Raw genomic sequence first — 24211 nt, 5'->3', positions numbered from 1 at the left:
CCTCCTTCACCAGGCTTTCCTTTCTATTTCTACTCTGTAATTAATCCCTTCCTCTTGGTCCCAAATTCCTAAGGGCAAATGCAGTGCCAAGCTTCTTAAACCATCTTTACCTTTGGACTTCCTTCTAGATCTTTCCAATTTATTCTGTTTTTAATCTATCCACGAGATGCCTACTTACAAGCTGTAACAATCATGGAGTGAATGAAAAATAACACCCACCACCACACAACGAGAATTCCAAGAGGATAAACTGGAGTTGTGGTTTTCTGACTTCACACTAAACACTTGATACTTGATTTTGCTGTTTGAAATCTGAAAAGTAATAATAGTAGCTTACATTTGTCGAGTGCCAACTGTGCGCCAGATATTGTTTCAAGCACTCTCCATGTATTAACTCCTTTGATCGCACAACAACCCTGTAAGGTAAGTTGTGTTATTATCATTCTGTTTCAGTTGAAAAAACAGAGGCATAGAGAGTTCAAGTAATTTGCCTAGTGGAGAGCCATGCGTGGAGCCAAGATGGGTCTCAGGCAGTTTAATCTAAGCCCAAGTCAGTGCCACACAGCCTTTTACTCCCACACACTAACCGTCCCATCTTTATGATAGAAGGAACAGAAGTTCCTTTCTAATAAAGACTCATGTCTGTTTTATATTTCACTTCAAAATTGTTTCCAACAATCACCCCCAATTGCCAGAAAACCCTCAGTGGCTTTTTCCTTTCCTACCTAATTACTTTTTGTTACTATTTTTGCTCCTTTCCTTCAGAAGCCTGCTGGAATAGTAAATATTCACTGAGATTTCCCAATAACTGGAAAATTTACACTAGGACATTATGATTAAGACAAAGTGTGTTTTCCAAATACATGACCTTACATTGGGGTTCACATCATAATCAAAGGAAACCTGACCCCTGGAGGTGTGGGGGCTGTTCCTGCACAGCTCAGCCTCAACGTCCAGGAGTGACTCACACTTGTCCCTGCTCCAGACCATCCTCCATGGAAGAGGGCGACTCCTGCCCCCTCGGTGACTGCTGTTTCTATGCTGCCAGCATTGCTCCTGTATTATCAACGTTCTAACCGCGTGGGAAGGGCTATGGTGAATTTCTGGAAAGTGAATAGGAAGTTGCTTTTCTAAACAGCCTGACACTGACGGGAGGCAGCGAAACTATAAGAAGTCTGGGTTGGGCAGACAGCAGAAAGCCAGCGGAGTCGCAGAGGAGATGGTAAGTTCACTTCTCTTTCCTATGGGAAATGGATGAGCTGAAGTGATTTGTGGGTGAATCAGGCAGGTAAAGGTTCAGAAAGTGAGAAATAGCAACAGTTATGGAGCTTTGTGTTGAACAGCCCTTTGGAGTATACATTTCAAAACCTGCTGTCCACTTTGACCCTCCCCACATCCCTGTGAGTGGAGGTCGTTATTTCCATTTTACAGAAGAAGCCGCCGTGCCTCACAGAGGCTGGGTGCTTTACCTAAGGCTGCATTCGCTGTTGTCTGAACCCGGACTCCTGTCCTCTGGCTCCACAGTTGCTGTTTTTCCTATCAGGGCTTTTGGAGCAGATTTTGGTAAACCCTCGACCCTCTTCTTCAGGACTGCTCTGCTCTCTGAGTTGAATGCAAGGCTGAGCAAGTGCCCCGGGTCAAGGCGACAGTTGAATGGTTTCTCATCCCCCACGCTCCTGTTTCTTTCTCTGAGCCCTACGAGTTTGCTGAGACTGCTGTGCAGCAGCCACATGGTTCCCATTTCTGCCCTAAGTCTCAATCCTATTAGTGACTCAGTTTCCTCATCTGTAAAATGGAGATAATAATAGTATTTTACTTTGTAGTGTCATTGTGAGGATTAAATAAGATTACACTGAAAGGTACTTCAATCTGAGGCTGGCACATAGTAACTGATTAATAAATGCAAGCTATTCTTGTTATGAGAAAGAGAAAACTCTTGGGGTTTACTGGAGTTTGGGATCCAGGGAAGATCCAAGGAAAAAGGCATTCTTGAACTCATTAACATTATCCTAGATAAGACAAACACAGTTTTACCCCCAGCTTACCAGGAGTATCTCATACAGTTCCGGTGTCCAAAATCCTGCAGCCTGTAGCTAGAGAGGAATCAGACTGTCTCTGTTTTTGAGCCCCTTTCTATGGGATTCCAGAAGAAAGTAGCACTTACATTTGATTTATCCCACCTCTTGGGTTTACTGTGGTACACTTTTCAAACACCTGTAATGAGGATGTTCTGTGTCGGGGAGAATAGGGATGAGAGGGCGATGAAGAGAAGAGGAAGGGGTTTGAGTCTGTCGTAAGTCTGAACCCCAATGACGTAAGAATGTAGCTGACTTTTGTCTTCTCTTTTGCATATCATACTTCTGAATTGGTTAACTTAAATGAATGAGCAGTTATTCCCCTCTTCCTTCTCCTCTCTTTGGGATCCTCCTTTATTTCAGAGGTGTGTTAACATATTGGATCATAGAGTCCTTTGAGATTCTGGTGAAAGGTTCAACTCCTGTTCCCATATGAAAACACTAACATCCACATAAGCACCAAGCTTTGTGGACAACCGCAGGGGGTTCCCAGACCTCACGTGGGTCCCAGGTTAAGAACTGCCCTATTGCCTCCTATGCTTTGTGCTCAGAAGCTCCTCAATTGGCATCCTGAAATTAGACTGGAACTCCCTTGAAGTGCTAGGGACTCCAGCCCTGAAATTATTTTAAATATTCCAAAGACAAGACCCCCTCTTTTTCCCTTGAACACATTTAACTTTGGGGGTTCAGGAACCTCAAACTCTGTGTATAATTTGGCTTCAAGTTCAGAGAGTGGCTTCAATTGACCTCTAGGACCTGAGGAAAGAGGTTCAAGTTTATCTGGTGGGGTGTTTTCAATCAGGTAGCTCTCAGAGGGGGAGCTCTTGATTGGGAATTTACAGTTAAATTATGCCAATATTTGGCAAGGGGGCGAAGGAGCAGGTCTGGGTTCTCTTCCGTTTCTGCCTTTTAGCCATCTTAGGTCTGTGGCTTCTAGTTCTTACTCTTCCTTCCATTACCTGTTTTTCAAAATGCATCTAGATGATTCCCACTCTTCCCGCTCTGGAACGGGAAACGACAGCTCTTAGAATGCGCAACTTCAGAATTCTGTAAGTGGAAGCTTATTGTTAATCAAAATCCTCAAAAATCAAAATGACTTACGACACAATAGATAGCACTGAGAAAAGACCCTGGACCTAAGCCTAGAGAGTAGGCACACGCTGGTTTCACAAATGACATTCATTGCGTTGTCTTCTAGGTTTCTAACATCTCTGATCAAAAAGCAAAACAGAAATTTTATAAAGTTAAATACAAAACTAATCCTTTATATTTGTAGGAATATAGCTCTGCCATGGTCGAAAAGACTTAAAAAATTTAGGTATGCTACTTTATTTTTAGTGCTAATATTTCACTCTAAATATTGGCAATCAGTAGTCTACTTTACATATATGCTTTGATTCTTAGAGTTGCTGTCCTGGGCTCCTTCTTGCCTTTATTTCTAATTTGCTGTTTGATTAGAGATCTCTTTTTTCACTATGTTTCATTTTTTACCTTTAAGCAGGGGCTGCACCAATATCTGTAGCTATACCACCACCACCACCCAGAAACTTAAGGGAAATTGTCAGTCATAATGACTTGTAAAATCTATACTTTGCCACTAACAAGTTGTGTATTTCTGCTTCCTCAGCGACCCTCACATCTACCTCCCCCCTTTGCATTCCCATTGACCTCAGCCCAAGCCAGGCTCTCTATAACTCCCACTGGGACTATTACAGTAGCCTCCTCTTTTCACAGCTCAGTATCTTTGCTTCTAATTCATCAAACACACCATTGTTAGATGCACCTGTTCAGCATGCTTCTCTGTTCAGAACCCTGGAAATTGGATCCCTTCTGCTGACTGTCATTTCAGACCCACAAGATCTGGCCTCAACCTATCTTTTCAATTAAACTCTAGGACCTCCCAATTTTCAACATCAATCAGATTACATCACTACCTCTCTTAAAATTTCCCCTGCCCTTCTCGTTGCACTTAGAATACCTCCTCCCCTTGTTTTGGCTCCCAAAGCCAGGAGGGATCTGTCACCAGATCTTCATCCATACTCTCCTTCCCCCTGCTCACTCCATTCAGCCCACGCTGATATCTTCATGTTCTTTGGACTCTCCACACTTCACTTCCACCCTAAAGCCTTCGCATCAGCTTTTTCTTCTGTCTTTAACACTCTTCCTCCTGCTTCTTGCTGCCTGGTTTCTTCCGGTCATTCTGCTCATAGCTTAAATGTTACCTCCTTGAGAGGTCTGCCCTGACCTCCCTGTCTTACATAACCACCCAGTCACTCTATCACATCACCCTATTTTAATTCTCTACCTAGCACTCATCATTATCTTCTATTTTTCACATTTACTTGTTCCGTAGTGTTGTGTATTTACTGGTGTTGGTTTCATTGTCTGTCTCCCTCAATAGAATGTACATTCCGTGAAGATCGAAACTATATCTGTTTTTATCATTTTAATGTGAGTGCCTGGAACAGTGCCTGACACATTGTAGGCACTTAATAAATCAATAGTTATTGAAATAATAATGGGAAAGAACACAGGCAATAACAAAGGAGCACCTAACATGGTATGGGGAGGAGGGGATTGGTGATAGGGAAGGCTCCTCTGAGGAGGAGATTTTTGGACTTATAGAACTAGGCAAACAAGAAGGAAAGGGTGCCCTGGGCATAAGAAGAACATGGGGAACATGCAGTGCATTCAGGGAACTACAAGATGTTTGTTATAAATGTAGAATTGTATTTGTGTGGGGTTAATTGAGGGGTAAAGGCAAGAGACGAGACTAGACAAATAGGAAGAGGCCACATCTTGAAGGGTCTTGCATGTAGCATCTTGAAGAGATTATATGTCTTGCTCGGGGAGTAGGAACATCTGATGGACTTTAAGTAGTGAAGCAATACAATCAGATTTTTGTGTTTGGAATATCATTCAGACTGTATTATAGAGAAAGAACTGGAGATGGGTAATCTTGAGGAAAAGAGACCAATTAGAAGATGATTGCCCTGGTCCAGGAAAGCAATGATGATATCTGAACTGGTGCTGTAGCAGTAAAGTGGAAATTTGGAGAACAACCAGATGTCTATCTTGTCAGAAGGTAAAGTGAACAGGATCTGATGACAGATTGATGTGAAGGGTTTGGACAAGGGAGAGATCCTTGGTCTTTCCTCCCTGGTCCCACTTGATGGAGGACTTCAGGGTCTCCATAGGCAGGTGGCTTATGGGGCTTGGGTCAGTGATATTGTCTGTTAGTAAGAACATACATCCCTTATATGAGCCCCATTCAGTGCTAGAGCCTTTCAGAGAGTCACACCCACTCAGGAGGTTTAGATTGAAATTTGCTTTCACCTCCCACTTCTAAGAGCTGCTGCTATTCGATGCCCCTCCAGGCTTTCCTGAGACCCACCACCTATGGTAACAGTCCTTGATTCCCCCACTTCTCCTCCACTTATCCCTGTATTCCACCTGCATGGAGTGAAGACAGCGAGTCCTGCTCATTTCTTCTCTCCCATGGCATGTATGAGAGTGAGCCGTCATGCCCCTTGTTTCTCTCACACTCAAATAGAATGAGGCAAAGTGCCAACAACATGTTTTGTGCACAGCCCTCTTATGCTCTTCTACCTAATTATAACACACTTTTAAATTTGATACAATTGCTGCTGCCACCATATGTGCTTAGTTATAATTATCACATATTTTCCCAACATTCTCCTATTCCACACACTTCTATCTTACTTTTAATCATTTCCCTGTCGTTGTTCAATAATTTATTTATTCATCCACAAAGTATTTATTAAGCATTAAGCCTCCACTCTATACTATGACTGCTATTCAGACCTGATGAGTCAAAGCCCTCGCCCTTGAGAGGCCTCTGCCAGCAGCTCCCTCCAGCTGTATGCTCATATGTTTGCTTTGCATTTGGATTGCAGACCTCATGCTCAGGAGGGAAGTCAGGGATGGAGAGGCTGACTGGGGAGCATTGGATGATGACCATGAGGAGACCCCAGGAAAGCAGCAGAGTGATAAGACAAGAGGGTCATGAAAGCAAGAACCCAAGGGAATCTCTGTCTCTGCAAGTGAAGGCAGAGGTTTAGGTAAATTCAGAGGAAGACTCAGAAAAATTGCTCAATATGTCAGTGAAGAATCAAGAGAAGAACGAAGAGAAACATTTTAAGGAAAAGGAAGTAGTCAGTAGTATTTGTTACTGCAGAAATGTCAAGGAAGGTAAGGGTGGAAAGTCTTCACTGGGTTTGGCAGTTAGGATTTCGGTGATAAAGGTGACAAGAGCAGTTTTGTAGGCTGGTGGGGCAAGGGGCTGGCGAGTAAAGGGGAGGCAAGGAAGTAAAGAAAGCTGTACCACAGAGGAAGGAGAGAAATTGGGCACTCTCTAAGCGGAAGACCAAGGGTCTAGGGAAGGACATTGTTCAATTCTGCTTCTAAAGGTGCACAGCTGTGGTCTACAAAGTAAGCAGAAGGACAGAATCTCCTTTTCGTGGTACCATTCCTGTCAACTTTGTAAGCCACTTGGAGTACTGGCAGCTGTAGTCCTCCTACCGGCATCTAGTACCTCTTTCTATGCAAAGTGATGTTGAGGGAAAAATACTTGCTCCTTCCACTTTCTCTCTGCCCCCTCGTCATCCCACAATCACTTTTAGTTCTTTGGAAAAGTGAAATTAAAGGTAACCACAGTGCGAAGCAGCCTTAATGATGTCTTACTCAGGCACAGGATGTTATTCTAGTGACCCAGTCTCAGGCTCCTTCCCAGCAACTTCAGTTAGAATCAGGCTGCCAGAGAACATTCAAGATTAGCAGAGCACATGGCCACGTCTCCTAGAGAGGCATTTCCTCCTGTTTCAACACTTCACTTGCTTAGTAACACAAAGACCGAGTCCTTAACTCTTCAGTATCCCAGATCCAGCACCGTTCCTGAAGACCACAATGTAGAGCAGGAGCAGAAGTCAGAAGGCCTGCCCACCCCAAAGAAGTTTCAGAGGAAATTTATTACTCGAAGGAAGATTTTTAAGCATCAGCCATCCTTCATACCCACACACAAAACTCTTGTCAGTCGCCAGAGTCAGGGTACTGCCTTAGAGTTAACACAGAGATTTGAACTTGGGGTCCATTAAACATGGATCGACTTAGTGGGTCCGTGAACCTTCTGAAATTGTCTAAAAAATTGCAAGTGTGCATTTTTTGAAGAATTCTGACTATGGCTTTTATCAGACTTTCAAAGGAGTTCATATACCCTGTGAGAATAAGAATCACTGTTTTAACCTAACATACATTCAGGTGAGCAAGCTTGGGCAAGTCATCCAAACTCATGGAGTCTCAGGGATGGGGAGTGGTGGTGGCCCTATCTTGAGCATTCATGGTCCAAAAGACCTGCTGCAGAATGCTGGAGAAATGTTACATTGATTTGAATTAATCTTCACGGTCTCCTCCAGCTCTTAAATAGTCTATGAGAGGTGATTCTTGGTATTTGGTGATTTAAAAAAATGGAGAAGACTCTTAATTATTATGGGGCCTTGCCCCTGTATGTAAAAAACAGTGATGTGCCAAACAGAGAGAATCCAAAATATTGGTGTAGGTATTGAGAACTTGTCACACTATCATTTGATAGTGTGACCAATCCTATTCAAGTCCAGTGGTTTTTATTTCTCTCCTTTCATCAACTTTGAGGGAAGGCCCAATTAGGTTGTCAGATTAGATTGATACACAATGACTTGCATTTTCCTGTCTTAGATGTTATGCCTCCATCAGAAGCACGTACCAGTCCTCTAAAACCTTAAATGTTTAAAACCAGCTCCCTCTCTCTCTCAGTTTTGTTTACACCAAACCAAATTTAAAAGTTTAAACAAACAAGTTAAAATATGAAACGGCTCTGTTGGGATAGTGCATGGAGTTGGGCATGGGGATAGGGAATCAGGAGCCTGGCCTGGTCACCCTCCCCACACGCTTCCTGAGCTGGCCCCAAAGCCAGAGAAACCCCTAGAAATACTCTGTACAGGGAGAGAACCACTTCCTAAGGGCACAGGAAGGGCACCACTAGTTTAAAAACACTGCACTCCTCCTCCAATTTAGCTGAGAAGAAACCCAGCACAGGTTCAAAGGCAAATATGGAGGTTCCATTTGTGAAGGCTACATCACTATGCTCTTCAGCAGCAATATTTTTGCTCTTGTACCTCCAAAAAAATTCTGGAAAACTGTGTAACCTCTTGTACCTTTCTAAGTGGTGAGCTAAAATTTTTCATCCTAAGTTTTAAAGGTAATAAAAGATGGGATTTCCAGCACATTGTAAAGATTGGCATTTTATAATAAATAAATGTTACATCATTTCTTAAAGTTTATCCAATGGAATTAAGTACTGTAGTGATCTGAAGAAAACCACAAACAAGCTCCTAATAATAGAAAAATTTATATTATTCATTTTCTCTTCTTTAATACCTATTTCTATTCTACTTCCTCTATAGAATTTTAACTTAGAATACATTTTTAAGCTTAAAGTCTTTTCTTGATCACTATATCATATTTCTTCACAAAAATAAAAATATAATAAATCAGAATTTAAATGATTCAATTTTCTGAAACCATCAGTCTCTACTTGTTAAAAAATTTTTCTTTTTGATCGAGTTAGCATGACAGGAACTTTTAGTACACAATTAAATAAAATAGCATAAGCATACTACAAATTTTGATAAGTAACTTAAACTTTTATATTTAAAATGCTATTGAAGATGCATCTCTAAATGAGAAGAGGGCTTTTTCTCTATTTGTTCACATAACCATGAATGAATATTATTTATTGATACACTCAGACAAGTTCAGTATCAATCCTAGTCCTATGTTTTATTTTTAAGGATTTAAACATTGAGAAACTTTATTCACATGAACAAGTAAATGAAAATGGAAGTTTTGTTATAGCAATGTCTCTCAATCCTTTGAACTCCTTCCAAGTTATATTCCCAAAATTACATAGTGATTTATCATCAAAATCTAATCAATGGTTTAGACCAATCATCTAAATCTAATCTGACAATCTAATTGGGTCTTCCCTCAAAGTTGATGAAAGGAGAGAAATAAAAACCACTGGACTTGAATAGGATTGGTCACACTATCAAATGATAGTGTGACAAGTTCTCAATATCTACACCAATATTTTGGATTCTCTCTGTTTGGCACATCAGTGTTTTTTACATACTGGGGCAAGGCCCCATAATAATTAAGAGTCGGATTAATAAAAGGTGTGGTTTCTTTTGTAAAGTGGGAGAAAGACATGTTCTTAGGCAGATTGGCTTTAGGAAAGTGTACATGTGGAAGCTGGGAATCTGAACATAGATTTACTTATTCTCCTTGCTTGTGTACCCCTTGAGAAGTCAGCCTCATCCTGGTTTAAAGATTCCTGCTGTAGCACCTGGCGTGGTGCTTTTGGGATATTGAATAGAAATGTGGTACTAATAATAGCTGGTGAGACAATATGATCCAGAGAGAACTCAGTGTGATTACATCCCCACTAAGGGATTATCACCATACTTCCTGTGCAAATAAGCAGCACCATAAATCATAACATCGTGATACCCTCAGCGTTTGATCATACATCCTGCAGAGGCCGGTTGATTAGCGTCCTAGCTCATAAGAACACAAAATATGCCTACTTATCAAGGCCAATATTCAGAGACTCCTAATCAGGCTGTATTCAACAGTGCATGTGCATGTACACACACACACACACACACACACACACACAGACACCACCCCACCACCACCATTACCCCCCCCACACACACACCTTACATCATCCATCACTGGGACTTGGTCTGTGGCAATTCAGAATTTCTATATAGGAGGGGTTTTAGGTAGCGTTCTGGCTGAAAGAGCGATAAAGCTTCAATTGCAAAGCAAACATGCAGTTGTTATGTCGGTGGTTATGCTGGGCGGATTTGGAAGGGTACGGATGCAGCAGCTAGACTCTGTCATGTCACACATTGTGTCATCTATGACAACAAATGTAGTGTGGATTTGGAAGCTTGGAGGTTTATGAAGGCAAAAATGGAGAGTGGAAAAAGCTCTTGCTTCAAAGTCAGGCTCTGCTGCTGTCATTTTAAATATATTATTTTAGACTCTCCCACCTTCAGTATTTTTACGTGCAACATGAGGGAGTTGGATAAGACGAGCATTTCCAGAACTTATTTGTCTGAAAACATTTTAAAAATGTTAATAGATTTGATAAAATCCCAGCAGAAGGGAGATCATGAGAAATTATATTTGCTATAGATCCAAGGGGAATAAGCTTATTATATATATAAATAAATATTAAATATATATGTACACACACATGTATCTTAAACATTAAATAGTATTGTAGATATATGCCGAAATGGTCAAGCAAAAAGACAAAACATAGATCAACAATACAGATTAGAGGGCATAGCACAGCACAAATAGTTAGTTGATGCTCAGTGCAACAAAGTTTAGGTCAGACACTATCTGCATGCATCAGGGAGTTTTCATGTGACTTCCTATTATTCTCGGTATGGCATATTAGTTCTTAAAGGGAGATTATCACATAATAACAATGACAGTATTTTTCTTACATGCATATTACAAAATGTATCATAAAAGAAAAATATTAGTGGCACAAAGTAGTTAATAAATATTTGTTGAAATATTTGTTGAATGAAGAAATGAATTCTGTCCTCAGCCTTGGTACAGTGTCCAACTAGGGTAGGACTCAGAAGCAGAGCAAGTGAGACACAAGATGGGAGCAGAGGGCTTGTGCCACTCCCCTAATGGAAACAGGCAGGATTATGATTATAATTCAATATAATAACTATTAACTAGAATTTTTTTGGCCATGTTGATTGCACATGGATGCTAAAAGGAAGTTTTCTTTTCTTGTTTCAGGCCAGCTACCTAAAAGCCATCTGGAAGTGGAGATTTCAGAGAGTGGTCTTCAGAACTGCCCAACTCCTTTTCTTCAGTGTCCTGATCTCTGGTAACCTTTATGCTACCCCTTCGCCTGGCCCTGAGTAATTAGGGTGGGGTCCAGAGCCAAGTGGGAGAAGTTAAGGATGGTAGCCAGTCGTTGTGAGGCATGAGAACACTGTCCAAGCACAGATTCCTGGAAGAAAAATGCACTCAATACCATCAGATTGGTAGGAAAGTCTTCAGGAGGAACTTAGATATATCCAGGACTGGTTAATCCATTAGGCACAGGCCCACATTACTTTTAGGGACTCATAAAAATATTTTAATTTCTTTAAAAATCATTTTCTTCTAGGTCAAAGAAAATGTTTTAGTATATAATATTAATATATTCATCTTCATACTGCTGCAGTTGTAAAATATAGGTTTTAATATATTATTATGGAGGAAGGGGCTTACCAAGGCAAAATTACCTGGAGTCCATGAAAGTCATAATGCAGCCCTCATGATATCAGAATAAAGTCTTAAGGCAAACACTGCAATAGAGGCATCAGCGAGGGAGGGACAAACATAACCTACCCTCACACGGGCAGCAGGGCTGAATAGGAAGAAGACTTTATAAACAGGAAAGGAGCCATTTCCAGGCCTGATTGCTTGCAATGCAGACCTCTTCACATGGGACCTGGCCTCTTCTGGCCCGGGGGGCTCCCACTGCCTCGGATAACAATACCTTGCATCGTGGTGCCCTTTATACTTTTAAAGGGCACATTTTTCATCACAAACACTTGTAAAGAAGTGAGGAAGCCAAGATGAAGGGAGTAATTTATTGAGGAGAAACAGCTAAGAGCAGTGGAATGAGTGTAAGATTGCAAATCAGGAGATCTGATTGCTAACCTGCCTCTGCCACAAACTGCTGTGTTTCACTCAACAAGTATTTATTGAAGACCTGTTAAGTGCCAAGCTCTAAGACTGGTGTTAAGGATCCAGAGCTAACAAGACACCAGCATCAGGATTCACAGTCCAGCAGGTGTGGATCAAGTCGTATAAACAGACATTACAATCCATGGCCGTAAGGGAGGTGGAAGCAGAGACGAGGTGCAGTGAGAGCCTGGGGGAAGGAACACCCAACCTACCTGGGGAACTCATAGGAAACAGGGGGAAGAAGTTCACCAGGCATAAGATGGGAAGGCAGCCAGGACAGCCGGAAAGAGCATGTGCAAAGACAGGCAAGAGGGAGTTCTGTTTTGCTAAGAAAGTAAATTCTGGCAGGTAATGAGGCTGGGCCAGGAGGTAGGCTCTGGGTCATAAAGCATGTCATTTTCTATGTGAAAAGGTAAAACCTGTAGATACGAGGCAGCCATCAAGACATTTTATGTGTCATTTAATTTGGGCTTGGGAAAATTATCTACTATGCCTCCTGCATTGATAAAATGAGATTAGATGACCTCTAATGTCCCTTCCAACTCTGGGATCTTATGATTAATACCAAGGATTTTTAATACCAAAGATCTCAGAGGAGGATATTTTCCTATTCTGACTTCATGTGTACTTTTAAGTGAAAGATGGAAACCACTCTTTCCTTAAAACAGCTAGATTAGTCATGTTTTGGGTATTCGTCTTCTAGTCAGAAACTCATCTGACTTCACAGAAGTATACTTAGGCTCACAGCCTCCCTCTGGTTAGGAATACTAACCTGGCACTCACTCTCCTTTACTTAGAACTAATGAACCAGAGAGAAGCGGCAGCGTGGATCTATAATTACAGCAACAAAGCATACACATGGAACTCTTCCCGGGCATTCTGCCAGAAGCACTACACGGATCTAGTGGCCATCCAGAATAAAAATGAAATCGCTTACCTCAACGACGTCATACCTCCCTACAGCTCTTACTACTGGATTGGGATCCGAAAGATCGATAATAAATGGACCTGGGTGGGAACCAAAAAGCCTCTTACCGAGGAGGCCGAGAACTGGGCTGACAACGAGCCCAACAACAAGAGGAACAACCAGGACTGTGTGGAGATGTACATCAAGAGTCCGTCGGCCGCCGGCAAGTGGAATGATGAGCCCTGCTGGAAGAAAAAGCGGGCACTATGCTACACAGGTAGGGTCTTCTCTACTCTGAGGTGTGTCAGTTTAAAAAGATGCCTTCCCTGGTTCGTTAATATAATCACTGAGTCGATAACATGGAGTCACAAAGTTAGCGACATGAAAACAAAGAGTGAACTGTTAATCAATCAGCGTTATTGAGCACCTTGAAGAATATAAAATCAGGATTAGAGAAAACTGGCCTTTTGAAACTAGAAGGAAATTTTAATATCATCCAGCCCACCCTTCTCATTTTATAACTGATAAAATCGAGGCTCGGGAAGTTTTAGTCTCCTAAAATTATTGTCCAGAGCTCTTTTGTGCCACTATGTCCTAGTAGAAGACAGAGTGTAAGTTGAGTGGAAACTTAGCCCTGCCCCAAGGAGACACAGCTGTAACTAATACCTGTTGAACAGCAATATGTTCCAGGCATTGTTATTAGTTCATGTGTCGTTAGCCCATTTAGTGTTAGTTGCATTTAGTCCTCATGAGAACCTCATCAGTCAGCTCCCTCTGTTACTCTCATTTTGCTGATGAGGGAAAGGCTCAGAGCTATTAGGGATCTGCCCAAGGTTCTAAGCTGCTTAATGATGGAGCCAGTTTCAACCACTTGTTGACTCCAGAGCTGGTGCTTTTAGCCACATACGCTACCACACTGTTTGCTCTACATTCTCACGAGACAGCTTGAGAACATGACCAAGCATCACAAATGCTTTACAGATTTCCTTCAACAACAACAAATTTTCAGGTATGTTGGACTTTGGTGGGGGTTGGAGGGTGAGGAAAGGGAAGAGGTAACTGAAGGTGAGATCCTGTGAGTATGTTTGATTCTCAACTCTCCCAGTTCCAGAGAAAGCAGACGTGCATGGAAGCTCAGTCTTCCTGTGGTTCTGCACCTAGTGCCAGAGCTGACTCGATCTTTCTGATGTGGCTTCCCTCTAGAGGAGCCCCTCCTGCCCTGCGTAGCACAGGAGCACTGTGGCTAGGGAGAGTATTGACTGCCCTTGGAAGGGAGTCCTGAGTACCCTGAAGCTTCTTCTTTAAGAAATAATCTTACAGATGTCACACTCTGCTGTATATGTTCTAAATCCTTTAGATTATAAACACGTCTGCTCGGAAGCCCTCAACAATACAGAACAGAATAGAGTATTCCCTCTACTTTCTCTCTCTCCTCACCCAAGCCTCCTAGCTGAGGGAAAACATATCCATAAACACATTGTCGTGTAGTCAGACCTCATTTTATAAATAATTTATTATTAAATAAACAAATAAAATAACAACCTGTTCTTCGTAGACCAGGATGGACATTACCAGCATATTAGCTCATCCTACTGCTCTCCTGGTCAGCTCCCTACCCTTCCTGGGCAATGCCACCCTAGAACTGTCCCTATCAGATTATCTTGGCTGTCACTAGATGTTCCAATATGTCACTGCTCCCCCTGCACTCCTAACCTTCAAAATCTATGTCTGAAAAACAGTCCTCCCCAATAAAGCTTGTCAAAAATGAAAAGACAGAAAAGAGATTGAAAATTACTGGCATGAATGATGCCACTTCTCTAACCTGCAACAATGGCAGATGTCACTAATTCGTACAATTTCACCTGAACACAGTTGGCTTCCATCTCCACTAACGCAATACTCTAGGCAGCCACTCTCATTGATTGGCATTTTGCCATCCAAGATGTAAAGGGTGTAGGGAATCATTAATCCTCTGTGGGAGAGAGATGAGAAATAGACATGTATACTGCAACAAGAAATTAAGTTGGAATAATTCTCTACATGTCGGGATTTGTTAGACCTCAGAACAGGCTATCAAAAGATTTATTCATTGAATCATCATTATGTTCTTTTCTGGAGATCCAAAGGAATAGACAAGTTAGGAACCTGCCTGAAACCCTGAAATGGAGTTGAATACAGAACATTAGCTGTTTTTTCATTTCTAGAGTTCTGAGATCCTGAGGAAGCTACCATCAGAACAAAATTTGTATGCCACGAGAGCATAGAGCAGGCAGATGCTGCTACTGTAAGGTACCAGTGCAGTCAAGGTTAGGAGGCAAGGTGAATAGGATGGAAGATGAAGACCAAACCTCTATCTACCAGCTACCGCTGCCTCCTGCATCTTCTCTTTACTTGGAACCCTTCCCATTGCCTCAGGGCAGCTTCACCAAACTCACTGGCTGCCACGGAACTTCCTCCTGTAGAACCTTTTGCATGGCTTACAGAATTATAGCATCTCAGAGTTGAGAGGGAACATAGAGATCATCTAGTACAACTCTCTGTGCAACACATGGATTTCCTTTTGTAATAGATCCCAAAGTGGACCAACATGTGGCCAGGGTTTAGTACAGAGGAAACACAGCCAGAAAACAGTCTAGCCACTGACCTTGTCCCAGCTGTGAGCTCATCAATAAAAATGCCAATACTCAGTGCTTTCAAAGTATCAATTTTAATACTAACCATACTAACCCTCCACCAAGAGCGTAGTGCATACACCTGCAAAGTGTGTCTTGCAAGAGAGAAACCCTGACCCTTTTCTGCTCAGTCACCCTAGTGGCACAGACTTAGTGAAGAGGGCCTGGCAGGCCAGTCGTGCTCTGCACCATCTAAGCCTGGCACAGTTAGACCTGTGAAACATCTCCTCACAGATTGTTTGTCCTTCACCATCTGTGGGTCTAAAGCATCTCGTTTGGCTCCTCAGCCCCTCCACCATAGGGTATTGGGCATAGATTTGAAATGAACAAAAGGTGGAAGGGTTTTGGCCCTAACGTTGGGTAAGTTGGGCTCAGAGAAGCAACTTGCCTGAGATCACAAACTAGTAGGCAGCTGGGGCAGGCCCCGTGGCTTAGTGGTTGAGTGCGTGCGCTCCGCTACTGGCGGCCCAGGGTTGGGATCCCGCGCACGCACCGCCGCACCGCTTCTCCGGCCATGCTAAGGCCGCGTCCCACATACAGCAACTAGAAGGATGTGCAACTATGACATACAACTAACTACTGGGGCTTTGGGGAAAAAAAAAAAGGAGGAGGATTGGCAATAGATGTTAGCTCAGAGCCGGTCTTCCTCAGCAAAAAGAGAGGAGGATTAGCATGGATGTTAGCTCAGGGCTGATTTTCCTCACACAAAAAATAAATAAATAAATAAACAAACTAGTAGGCAGCAGAGCCAGGATTCTGATCACATATGAGTGACCCACCACGTCTGGTTCCTAACCTCCATGCTGTAACAGCTGTCAGAGGGGCTTCTGTAATAATACAGCTCTATGAATATCTTGGTTAAAAAACCACAACCTCTTTTGTACCACATAGAGTATTTTCTTTGCCTACACATGTATTGGTGGCTCCGTTTGTCCCTGTGTGCCCACACACAGCAATCCCTCCCTAGGAAACACTAAATGCAGCCTAATGTGGAAGGCGTGCAATGTTCCAGCAGACTCCTACAATGCCCTTCACGGGGAATGGGCTGGCTCTCCAGAGGACGCTGCGGTCTTCTGTTGTCTAGAAGCTCAATCTTACCCGAAAGGGGCTGAGTCTGAGGCTTGGAACAAGAATCCAGCTTTTCTTCACACCTCCTGGGAGTGCCCATGATTCTGACCCTTCTGTATCCATGCAGCCTCCTGCCAGGACATGTCGTGTAGCAAGCAAGGAGAGTGCATAGAGACCATTGGGAACTACACCTGCTCTTGCTACCCTGGATTCTATGGACCAGAATGTGAATATGGTAAGGCCCCTACTTTGTTGATGCTATTGTGTTCATTGGTCTTGTGCTAGAGGTGATGCCAGGAAGTAAATCATGTTGGAGACTCTCCAGTGAGCAAAAGCTACTCCTGGGCCCTCTCTATCATCTGTCGGTCTGCCCCACTGAAATTGTCCCTAGATACACACTCTGGGTAAAGCATTTTATTCTTAGAAAGAACATTTGCTCATAAAATCTGAAAAGGTAAAAGGGAAATGTAAAAGAAGCAAAACAAAGGCAAATTTTACTTGTCTGAAATAAAAACCAGTGAAAGAATGATTATTTCCCAAGATGGAGCCAATACAAAGGCACCAAGTAAAGATGATCAGGCTGCATTAGATGCCTAGAAAGATGGGGTTAAGAGGGTTATACAAATAGTTCCAGCTTTCATCAAATCTCACATTGTCTTTAAGCCTGCGATGAAAAAATCACTATTTTGTCCCCACAGTCAGAGAGTGTGGAGAATTTGACCTCCCTCAACATGTGCTCATGAACTGCAGCCACCCTATCGGAAACTTCTCTTTCAACTCAGAATGCAGCTTCCACTGCGCTGAAGGATACAAACTGAATGGACCCAGCAAGCTAGAATGTTTGGCTTCTGGAATGTGGACAAATAAGCCCCCACAGTGTGTAGGTATGTAGACCCTATTCTTTCTGTCCTCACTGACAACTAGAATTTCAGAGGGGAAATTAAGCTTTCTCCATCAAAAAATCATGAAAAATAATGAGGATCTACATTAGCTGAGAAATTCTGGTTATTACTGTTACCAATCAACCAGAGTAACACTAATTTTGATTTTCTTGATATTTTGTGTCTGTAGAGTGAGGTAGTCAGTTTAATTCCTGATTCTCCGGTAAAAGAATTACAAAGGGACCCCTCTCCCTTTGTTAATTGTGAAGAGAACAGAGCACAATAATGAGGACTTAGGGGTTGAGTGTTATTAATTTGATCATTTTACCTTGCTTCTTCAAAAAGTAAATGAAAACTAAGAGTACTTGATCTTTCCAAACAGCTACTGAAAGGACCAATTAACCAACCAAGTTCAGCACCTTGCCTGTCGCTTTGGGAAGGTTTAGACAGCTACTGCAGAGCCCCAAGGCTTCCAAGGTGCTGACATACCCCCAAAGACTCACGCCATTGCTCTCTGGTTGTTTTTAGCTGCGCAGTGCCCACCCCTGAAGACTCCTGAGCGAGGAAACATGACCTGTCTTCATGCTGCAGAAGCATCCCCGCACCAGTCCAGCTGCAGCTTCCATTGTGAAGAGGGGTTTGCACTGGTTGGGCCGGAGGTGGTGCAGTGCACAGCCTTGGGGGTGTGGACAGCCTCAGCCCCCGTGTGTAAAGGTGAGTTTCAGGCGTTGGGGATGTACAATGTCCACTGCACCCAGTCCTTCCTGGGAAAACAGATGAAAACTGGCCAGTTTCTCCATAAGAAGAACTGCCACCGCTTGACTCTCCTTCCATCTACCTCTCAGCTAGACGGGTGCATAGAGCTTCAGGCTCTAGAAAAACAGGAGGTTGATTTTACTACAAACAAAATTAAAAATTCCTCCCTTCCTCAAAACTCGTGGCCCTCAGCAGTTTCAGAGTAACCTCATTCATAAATTTCACACGAGTGGGGAAAGGATGGCATTTACATCAGAATGTAGACACTAGGGGGCTGACCCAGCGCCGCAGCAGTTAAGTGCACGCGTTCTGCTGCAGCGGCCCAGGGTTCGCAGGTTCGGATCCTGGGCGTGCACCGACGCACCGCTTGTCAAGCCATGCTGTGGCGGCGTCCAATGTAAAGTAGAGGAAGATGGGCATGGATCTTAGCCCAGGGCCAGTCTTCCTCAGCAAAAAGAGGAGGATTGGCATCAGATGTTAGCTCAGGACTGATCTTCCTCACAAAAAAAAAAAGAAAACAATGTAGACACTAGAAGACCTACCGAAACAGGTTTATAGAGGTAAAAGGAATGGAGGACCTTAGAAAAAGTTTGGAGAAGTCTGTGTTTTTAAGATCACCCTAAGGACTGGACTCACAGTCTGGACAAACATCGCTAGGGTCTCCTGATCCTACAGATGCCTAGCTCCACCTGCATTTCCACAGGCGGTTCCACCACTGCTCTCCAGCCGTGGGCATGGTTTTTCTCCTTCCTCAGTACCTCTCTCTGTCCTTGGTTGTTCTTTCCAGCTGTGCACTGTCAGCGCCTGGAAGCCCCCAGCAAAGGAACCATGGACTGTGTTCATCCCCTCGCTGCCTTTGCATATGGTTCCAGCTGCAAATTTGAGTGCGAACCTGGCTATCAAGTGAGAGGCTGGGACACACTTCGCTGTATTGGCCATGGCCAGTGGACGGGACCCTTGCCAGCCTGTGAGGGTAGGATTTTCCTTCAGCAGCCCCCAGTCCACCCAGGAAAGAGTCCTGGTGGGAAGTCCACGGCACAGTGGAAGGATCAAGGGCTGTTAATGTCCTCCTCTAGGCTTGACACTGGAGCAGGTTGTTTATCTTTCAGGAGGCATGATTTTCTCATCCATGGAATGAGCTAAGAATTAGAAGGTGCTACTGTGGGGATTAAGTACGTAAAAGTATAAAATTAAATAGCATGTATAAAGTATGTAGCATAGAGCTGGGCACTCAGTCAACCTTAGTTTCTGCCTATTTTTTTCCCTTCCTGCCTCACTGGTATATACAAGCTGTGGGACAATGTCCTATACTCGAGACAGAGTCAGCACAGTGGCTATTAGGATAAAGAGAGATTCCTCATTGCAGCCTTTGACAAAGAAGCAAAGGAACACTGCATTGAAAAAGAGTCTGTGATGCCATCCTAGGCAGTTACATAGGACCACAAAACTGAATTCTTTGCAATTGCTTCACATCTTCAGCTTATAAAACAGAAAAGGGGGAACAGGGTAGCAGGAAATTAAAGGTTGGATTAGTGAATTCCCAGGAGGCCTAGATTACAAGCCCAACTCTGCTACTGTCTAGATATGAGACCTGGGGGAAGTTACTTGAAATTTCTGAACCTCACTTTTCTCCTCTGTAAACTAAGAGAGAAGCACTAGGGGATCTTTGGTTCTTGTTTTTTTTTTTCTTTTTTTTTGTGAGGGAGATCAGCCCTGAGCTAACATCCGTGCTAATCCTCCTCTTTTTGCTGAGGAAGACCGGCTCTGAGCTAACATCTATTGCCAATCCTCCTTCTTTTTTGTTTTTTTCCCCCAAAGCCCCAGTAGATAGTTGTATGTCATAGTTGCACATCCTTCTAGTTGCTGTATGTGGGACGCGGCCTCAGCATGGCCGGAGAAGCGGTGCGTCGGTGCGCACCTGGGATCTGAACCCGGTCGCCAGTAGCGGAGCGCGGGCACTTAACCGCTAAGCCGCGGGGCCGGCCCGGGATCTTTGGTTCTTAAATACTCTGATTCTATAAAAACCAGAGATCTAAGGCCAGGGTTTAAGTTGGTCTCTACATTCTGAAAAACCCCAGTAATAGCCTAGAGATGAAATGCTTTGTCAAGCAAGAGCATGTGGAAACCAGTCTTTATCAGAACTGAGGTCACTCGGGACTTAATTGTGCTCAGGAACTCACCTGCACTCACTTGGCAGCCGAAGTCTGATTAGAATGACGTCCTGTGTTCCACAGCAAAGCCCACTTAGGTCACTTTACAAGCCTGCGAAATAGTGTCAACAGTAAGCTATGCTATTCCAGCTTTTTCCTTAAACATCTAGCCTGTTCTATATCCGCTCTTTCCAGATCCAATTCCACAAACAATGCGAATAGATATTTCAAGAGCACCTTTGGTGTACCATACACTGCCAGGCTCTGGGTACAACTGGGAATGACTGACCCCAGCCTCCAGGAGACTGTGGTCTAGGGGCGGAATTAAAATAGTGCATGAACATACACTTGGCGCAAGAACAGGAGCTGTGGGAGCACACTGGAGGAGTCCCTATCCCTGAGCTGGGGTGGGCAGGGAAGGCCTCTTAAGGAAAGTGAAGTCTAAGCTGAGACTTGACAGACAGGTGAGTGATCCAGGCAAAGAGGAGCATGGGAAGGGGTTCTAGGCAGTTTCCCTTTTGGAAAAGGGAGGGTTTAGGGTTCTGAACCTACTGACAATGTGGTTAGGGAAGATGTAGTATCTCTCGACAGACTCTTCTGAGAAAGAACTAAGTCCTTCCATTACCTAGTTTCAGACAATAACTTCTTCCATTTAGCCATTGAGTGTGAGCCACTGGAGAGTCCTGTCCACGGAAGCATGGATTGCTCCTCATCCTTGACAGCATTTCAGTACACCACCAGGTGTAGCTTCCATTGTGCTGAGGGTTTCATGCTGAGTGGAGCTGACATAGTTCAGTGCACTGAATTGGGACGGTGGACAGCGCCAGCCCCAGTCTGTCAAGGTACTGTGACATCGTAACATTCCTTCTGTGCCTCTCAGCTTATTAAAGCCTTCAGCATCTGCATTTAGCTCTGTCATTCATTCATTATTCAGACACTCACTAAGAACCTACTATGTGCCAGGCCCTTTGTGTTGGGCACTAGGGATGAAATGGTGAACAAAGCCAGTCTGAGGCACATGTTCATTACAGCAGATTGTAACTCAAGATGAGGGTTGCATTGATTGACATGTATGGGGTGGGGTGGGATATATTGGCATGAAGGAGATGGGGGTTGGGAGGAAGGAATGCTGCCCGAGCAACAGCATGGGCCAGTGGGAGAGTAATGGACATGACATTAAGTCTAGTTCGGTCACTTCCTGGCAACAAGCATTTGGTCTCTCTGAGGCTCGGTGTCTGCTGTAAAATCAGAGTAGTGTTATCTGCTTTACCTACCTGCCTCACCGGAGGTTGTAAATTAATATGTGTAAAAGCAATCTTAAAACTGCTATGAGCTTTACAAATGTAGGTAAAATAATGGTAATAACATTACCTTATTAATCATATGTCTGTCATCTGATTTTATAAAATGATCCTCTTTCAATAGTTCATGTTTTTAATATTTTGCTCTTATAGGGGAACTAAGGCGTGGGGAGGTCACTAGGATTATTTTTTTATAAGGGGTACCCCACACAGTAGTCATGTCCCAGAAGTGCAAAATTGGCATTTCATGTTGCCATTTACTGGGATCCCTGGGCAATCTATGTGAATCCCCTGGGTTGAAGTATACCTGATTTAAAAATTATGTGGTGGTTTGGAAGCAGAGTCTCGAAGAGAGCTTTGTACACTCATGTTCATAGCAGTATTATTCACAACAGTTAAAATGTGGTGGCAACCCAAGTGTCCATCAACAAGTGAACGGATAAGAAAAATGTGGCATATGCAGACAATGGAATATTATTCAACCTTAAATAGGAAGGAAATTCTGACGTGTGCTACAACATGGATGAACCTCAAGGACATGATGCTAAGTGAAATATGCCAGTCACAAAAAGACAAATACTATATGATTCCACTTATATGAAGTACTTAGAATAGTCAAAAAGTGGAATGGTGGTTGCCAGGGGCTGAAGGAGGAGGAATGAGTAGTTCCCATTTAGTGGGTATGGAGTTTCAGTTCCAGATGATGAAAAGTGTTCTGGAGGTGGATGGTGGTGATGGTTGCACAATAGTATGAAAGTACTTAACACCGCTGACCTGTACACTTAAAAATGGTCAAGTGGTAAATGGTAAATTTTATGCTATGTATATTTTACCACAATAAAAAAAATTAAAAACAAAAAAAGTGAGGCAGTGGAGGCATAAATGACCATGCACCATGATGGCGAAGCTTAGTGAGGGTAATGGGATGTATTGCAGACATCTGAGAAACAAAGACACAAAGAGCCCCTTGACATGCTCAAAAGGGAGGGATCTTAAGGGATCACTGGAGCTGTTCTTGTCTCCAGGCAGGTAAATGTCTAATCACCTAGAAGAAATGGTTGGATATTCTCTTAAGCATCCCGAGATGTGGTCTCAATAACTCCCTTGATAGGCCATCCTAGAGTTTTCCACTCTGACCGTCAGAGTCTGCATCTGACGCATAGCTTTAATGATATTGCTACTATCTACTACTACTGCCACTGCTGCTGCTACTACTAGTAACAGCGATAATATTTACTGAGCCCCTTAGCCTAACTCCATGAGGTGGTTACAATTATTGTTCCCATTTTAAAGATGAGAAAAGACTTACATATAGAATACATGTCTTCTATCCATATATGATCATCTATTTTATATGATTGAGATCATGGTGTATATATAACTTTTATTCTATTTTTTCACTTAACATCATACATTGAGACACTTCCCATATCTTTTCAAGGTGAAATATATAATTTTTGGTGACTTTTAATATTCCTTTCATGGATCCATCATAATTTATTTTCAGCATCTGATTAGTGGCATTTATGTTTGTTTTCAATATTCTGCCCTTACAAATAGTGTCTTGATTTTTAAAAATTGATTTTTTGATGTGCATCTCGATTACATACTTAGCATAGATTCTTGGGTCCAAAAGTATGATATTTTAAAAATTATTGATACACATTGCCAAAATGCTTAACCATGGCTTGGCATTTTCCTCACAAAATCCTTCACATGCCATTGTAATTAAGTGACACTTTTCTCATCCTCTGGGTTAAACATGCCCGATTCAGAAATCCCTGTTCTGTGCACTAGAAAGGATGAGGGGGTTGAAATCAATGAGCACGTGTGCATTACTGTTTCTTCACTGCCTTACCTCCTCACCTCCTCCCCCCTTAGCTTTGCAGTGCCAGCATCTGGCTCCAAACAAGGCCCAGGTGAACTGCTCCCACCCCTTTGGTGCCTTCAGGTACCGGTCAACATGCAGCCTGACCTGTGACGAGGGCTTCCTCCTGGTAGGAGCGAGCGAGCTGCAGTGCTTGGAGACTGGGAACTGGAGTTCTCCTCCTCCAGAATGCAGAGGTAAGAATTTTCCTTCCCAGCACCTTAGCAAGAGATTGTAAGCTGTATTTTACAAGGCTCTATTTTAGAAGTGGAAACTGTCTAGGGGCCCGAAACTTGAAATGGACTGGAAAATTAATAAACGCCTTTATCCCATAACCCAGGGATCCCGAATGCAGATGCCTCAGGGGCCTACACAGATAACACAAGTGGCAGGATATTTGGCAATAGGAGATAGGGAATGACCCCTGCCAACTCTTCCCCAGGACGTTTACCAGGACCTGAAGGCTCCTATCATGAACCAGGTGAACTGTTCTCACTTGGCTAAGGATAGTACAGGGGAAGAAGGCCAGAAGGAAAAAAAAGCTCCAGGATGGTTGTCCCAGGGCTGACCTGGCACTTTACTCCTAGGAATCATGGAAAATGTATAATGCGGGGGGAGGTGCAATCCATAGGTATATGAGTGGAATGGGAGAGGCAGAATTTACAGGTGCCTGGCTGCAAACATTCTCCAAGATCTGTGTAAG

The 24211-nt window shown here is 43.1% G+C and overlaps 1 protein-coding gene across 2 annotated transcripts in view; it reads left to right on the top strand.

The window, feature by feature from the left end:
- The first annotated feature begins 991 nt into the window (after nt 1-991).
- Nucleotides 992-24211, top strand: part of SELP (selectin P) — a 40700-nt gene continuing 17480 nt past the window's right edge. The window contains exons 1-9 of one of the 2 annotated variants that reach the window (XM_087437802.1): nt 992-1222; nt 10965-11055; nt 12704-13090; nt 16681-16788; nt 17252-17437; nt 17963-18148; nt 18978-19163; nt 20997-21182; nt 23523-23705. In XM_087437802.1, coding sequence (XP_087293928.1) covers nt 1220-1222; nt 10965-11055; nt 12704-13090; nt 16681-16788; nt 17252-17437; nt 17963-18148; nt 18978-19163; nt 20997-21182; nt 23523-23705 — 1516 coding nt within the window. In that variant the 5' untranslated portion in view covers nt 992-1219. The remainder of the gene's footprint in view (nt 1223-10964; nt 11056-12703; nt 13091-16680; nt 16789-17251; nt 17438-17962; nt 18149-18977; nt 19164-20996; nt 21183-23522; nt 23706-24211) is intronic. The other variant, XM_087437805.1, reaches the window with a different exon arrangement.

This window comes from Ceratotherium simum, chromosome 2 (assembly GCF_057802395.1).
Source record: "Ceratotherium simum simum isolate JZ-2026a chromosome 2, ASM5780239v1, whole genome shotgun sequence".
NCBI lineage: Eukaryota > Metazoa > Chordata > Mammalia > Perissodactyla > Rhinocerotidae > Ceratotherium > Ceratotherium simum.
Note: the sequence above shows the minus strand (reverse complement) of the source record. Positions and strands in the feature narration are given on the sequence as shown.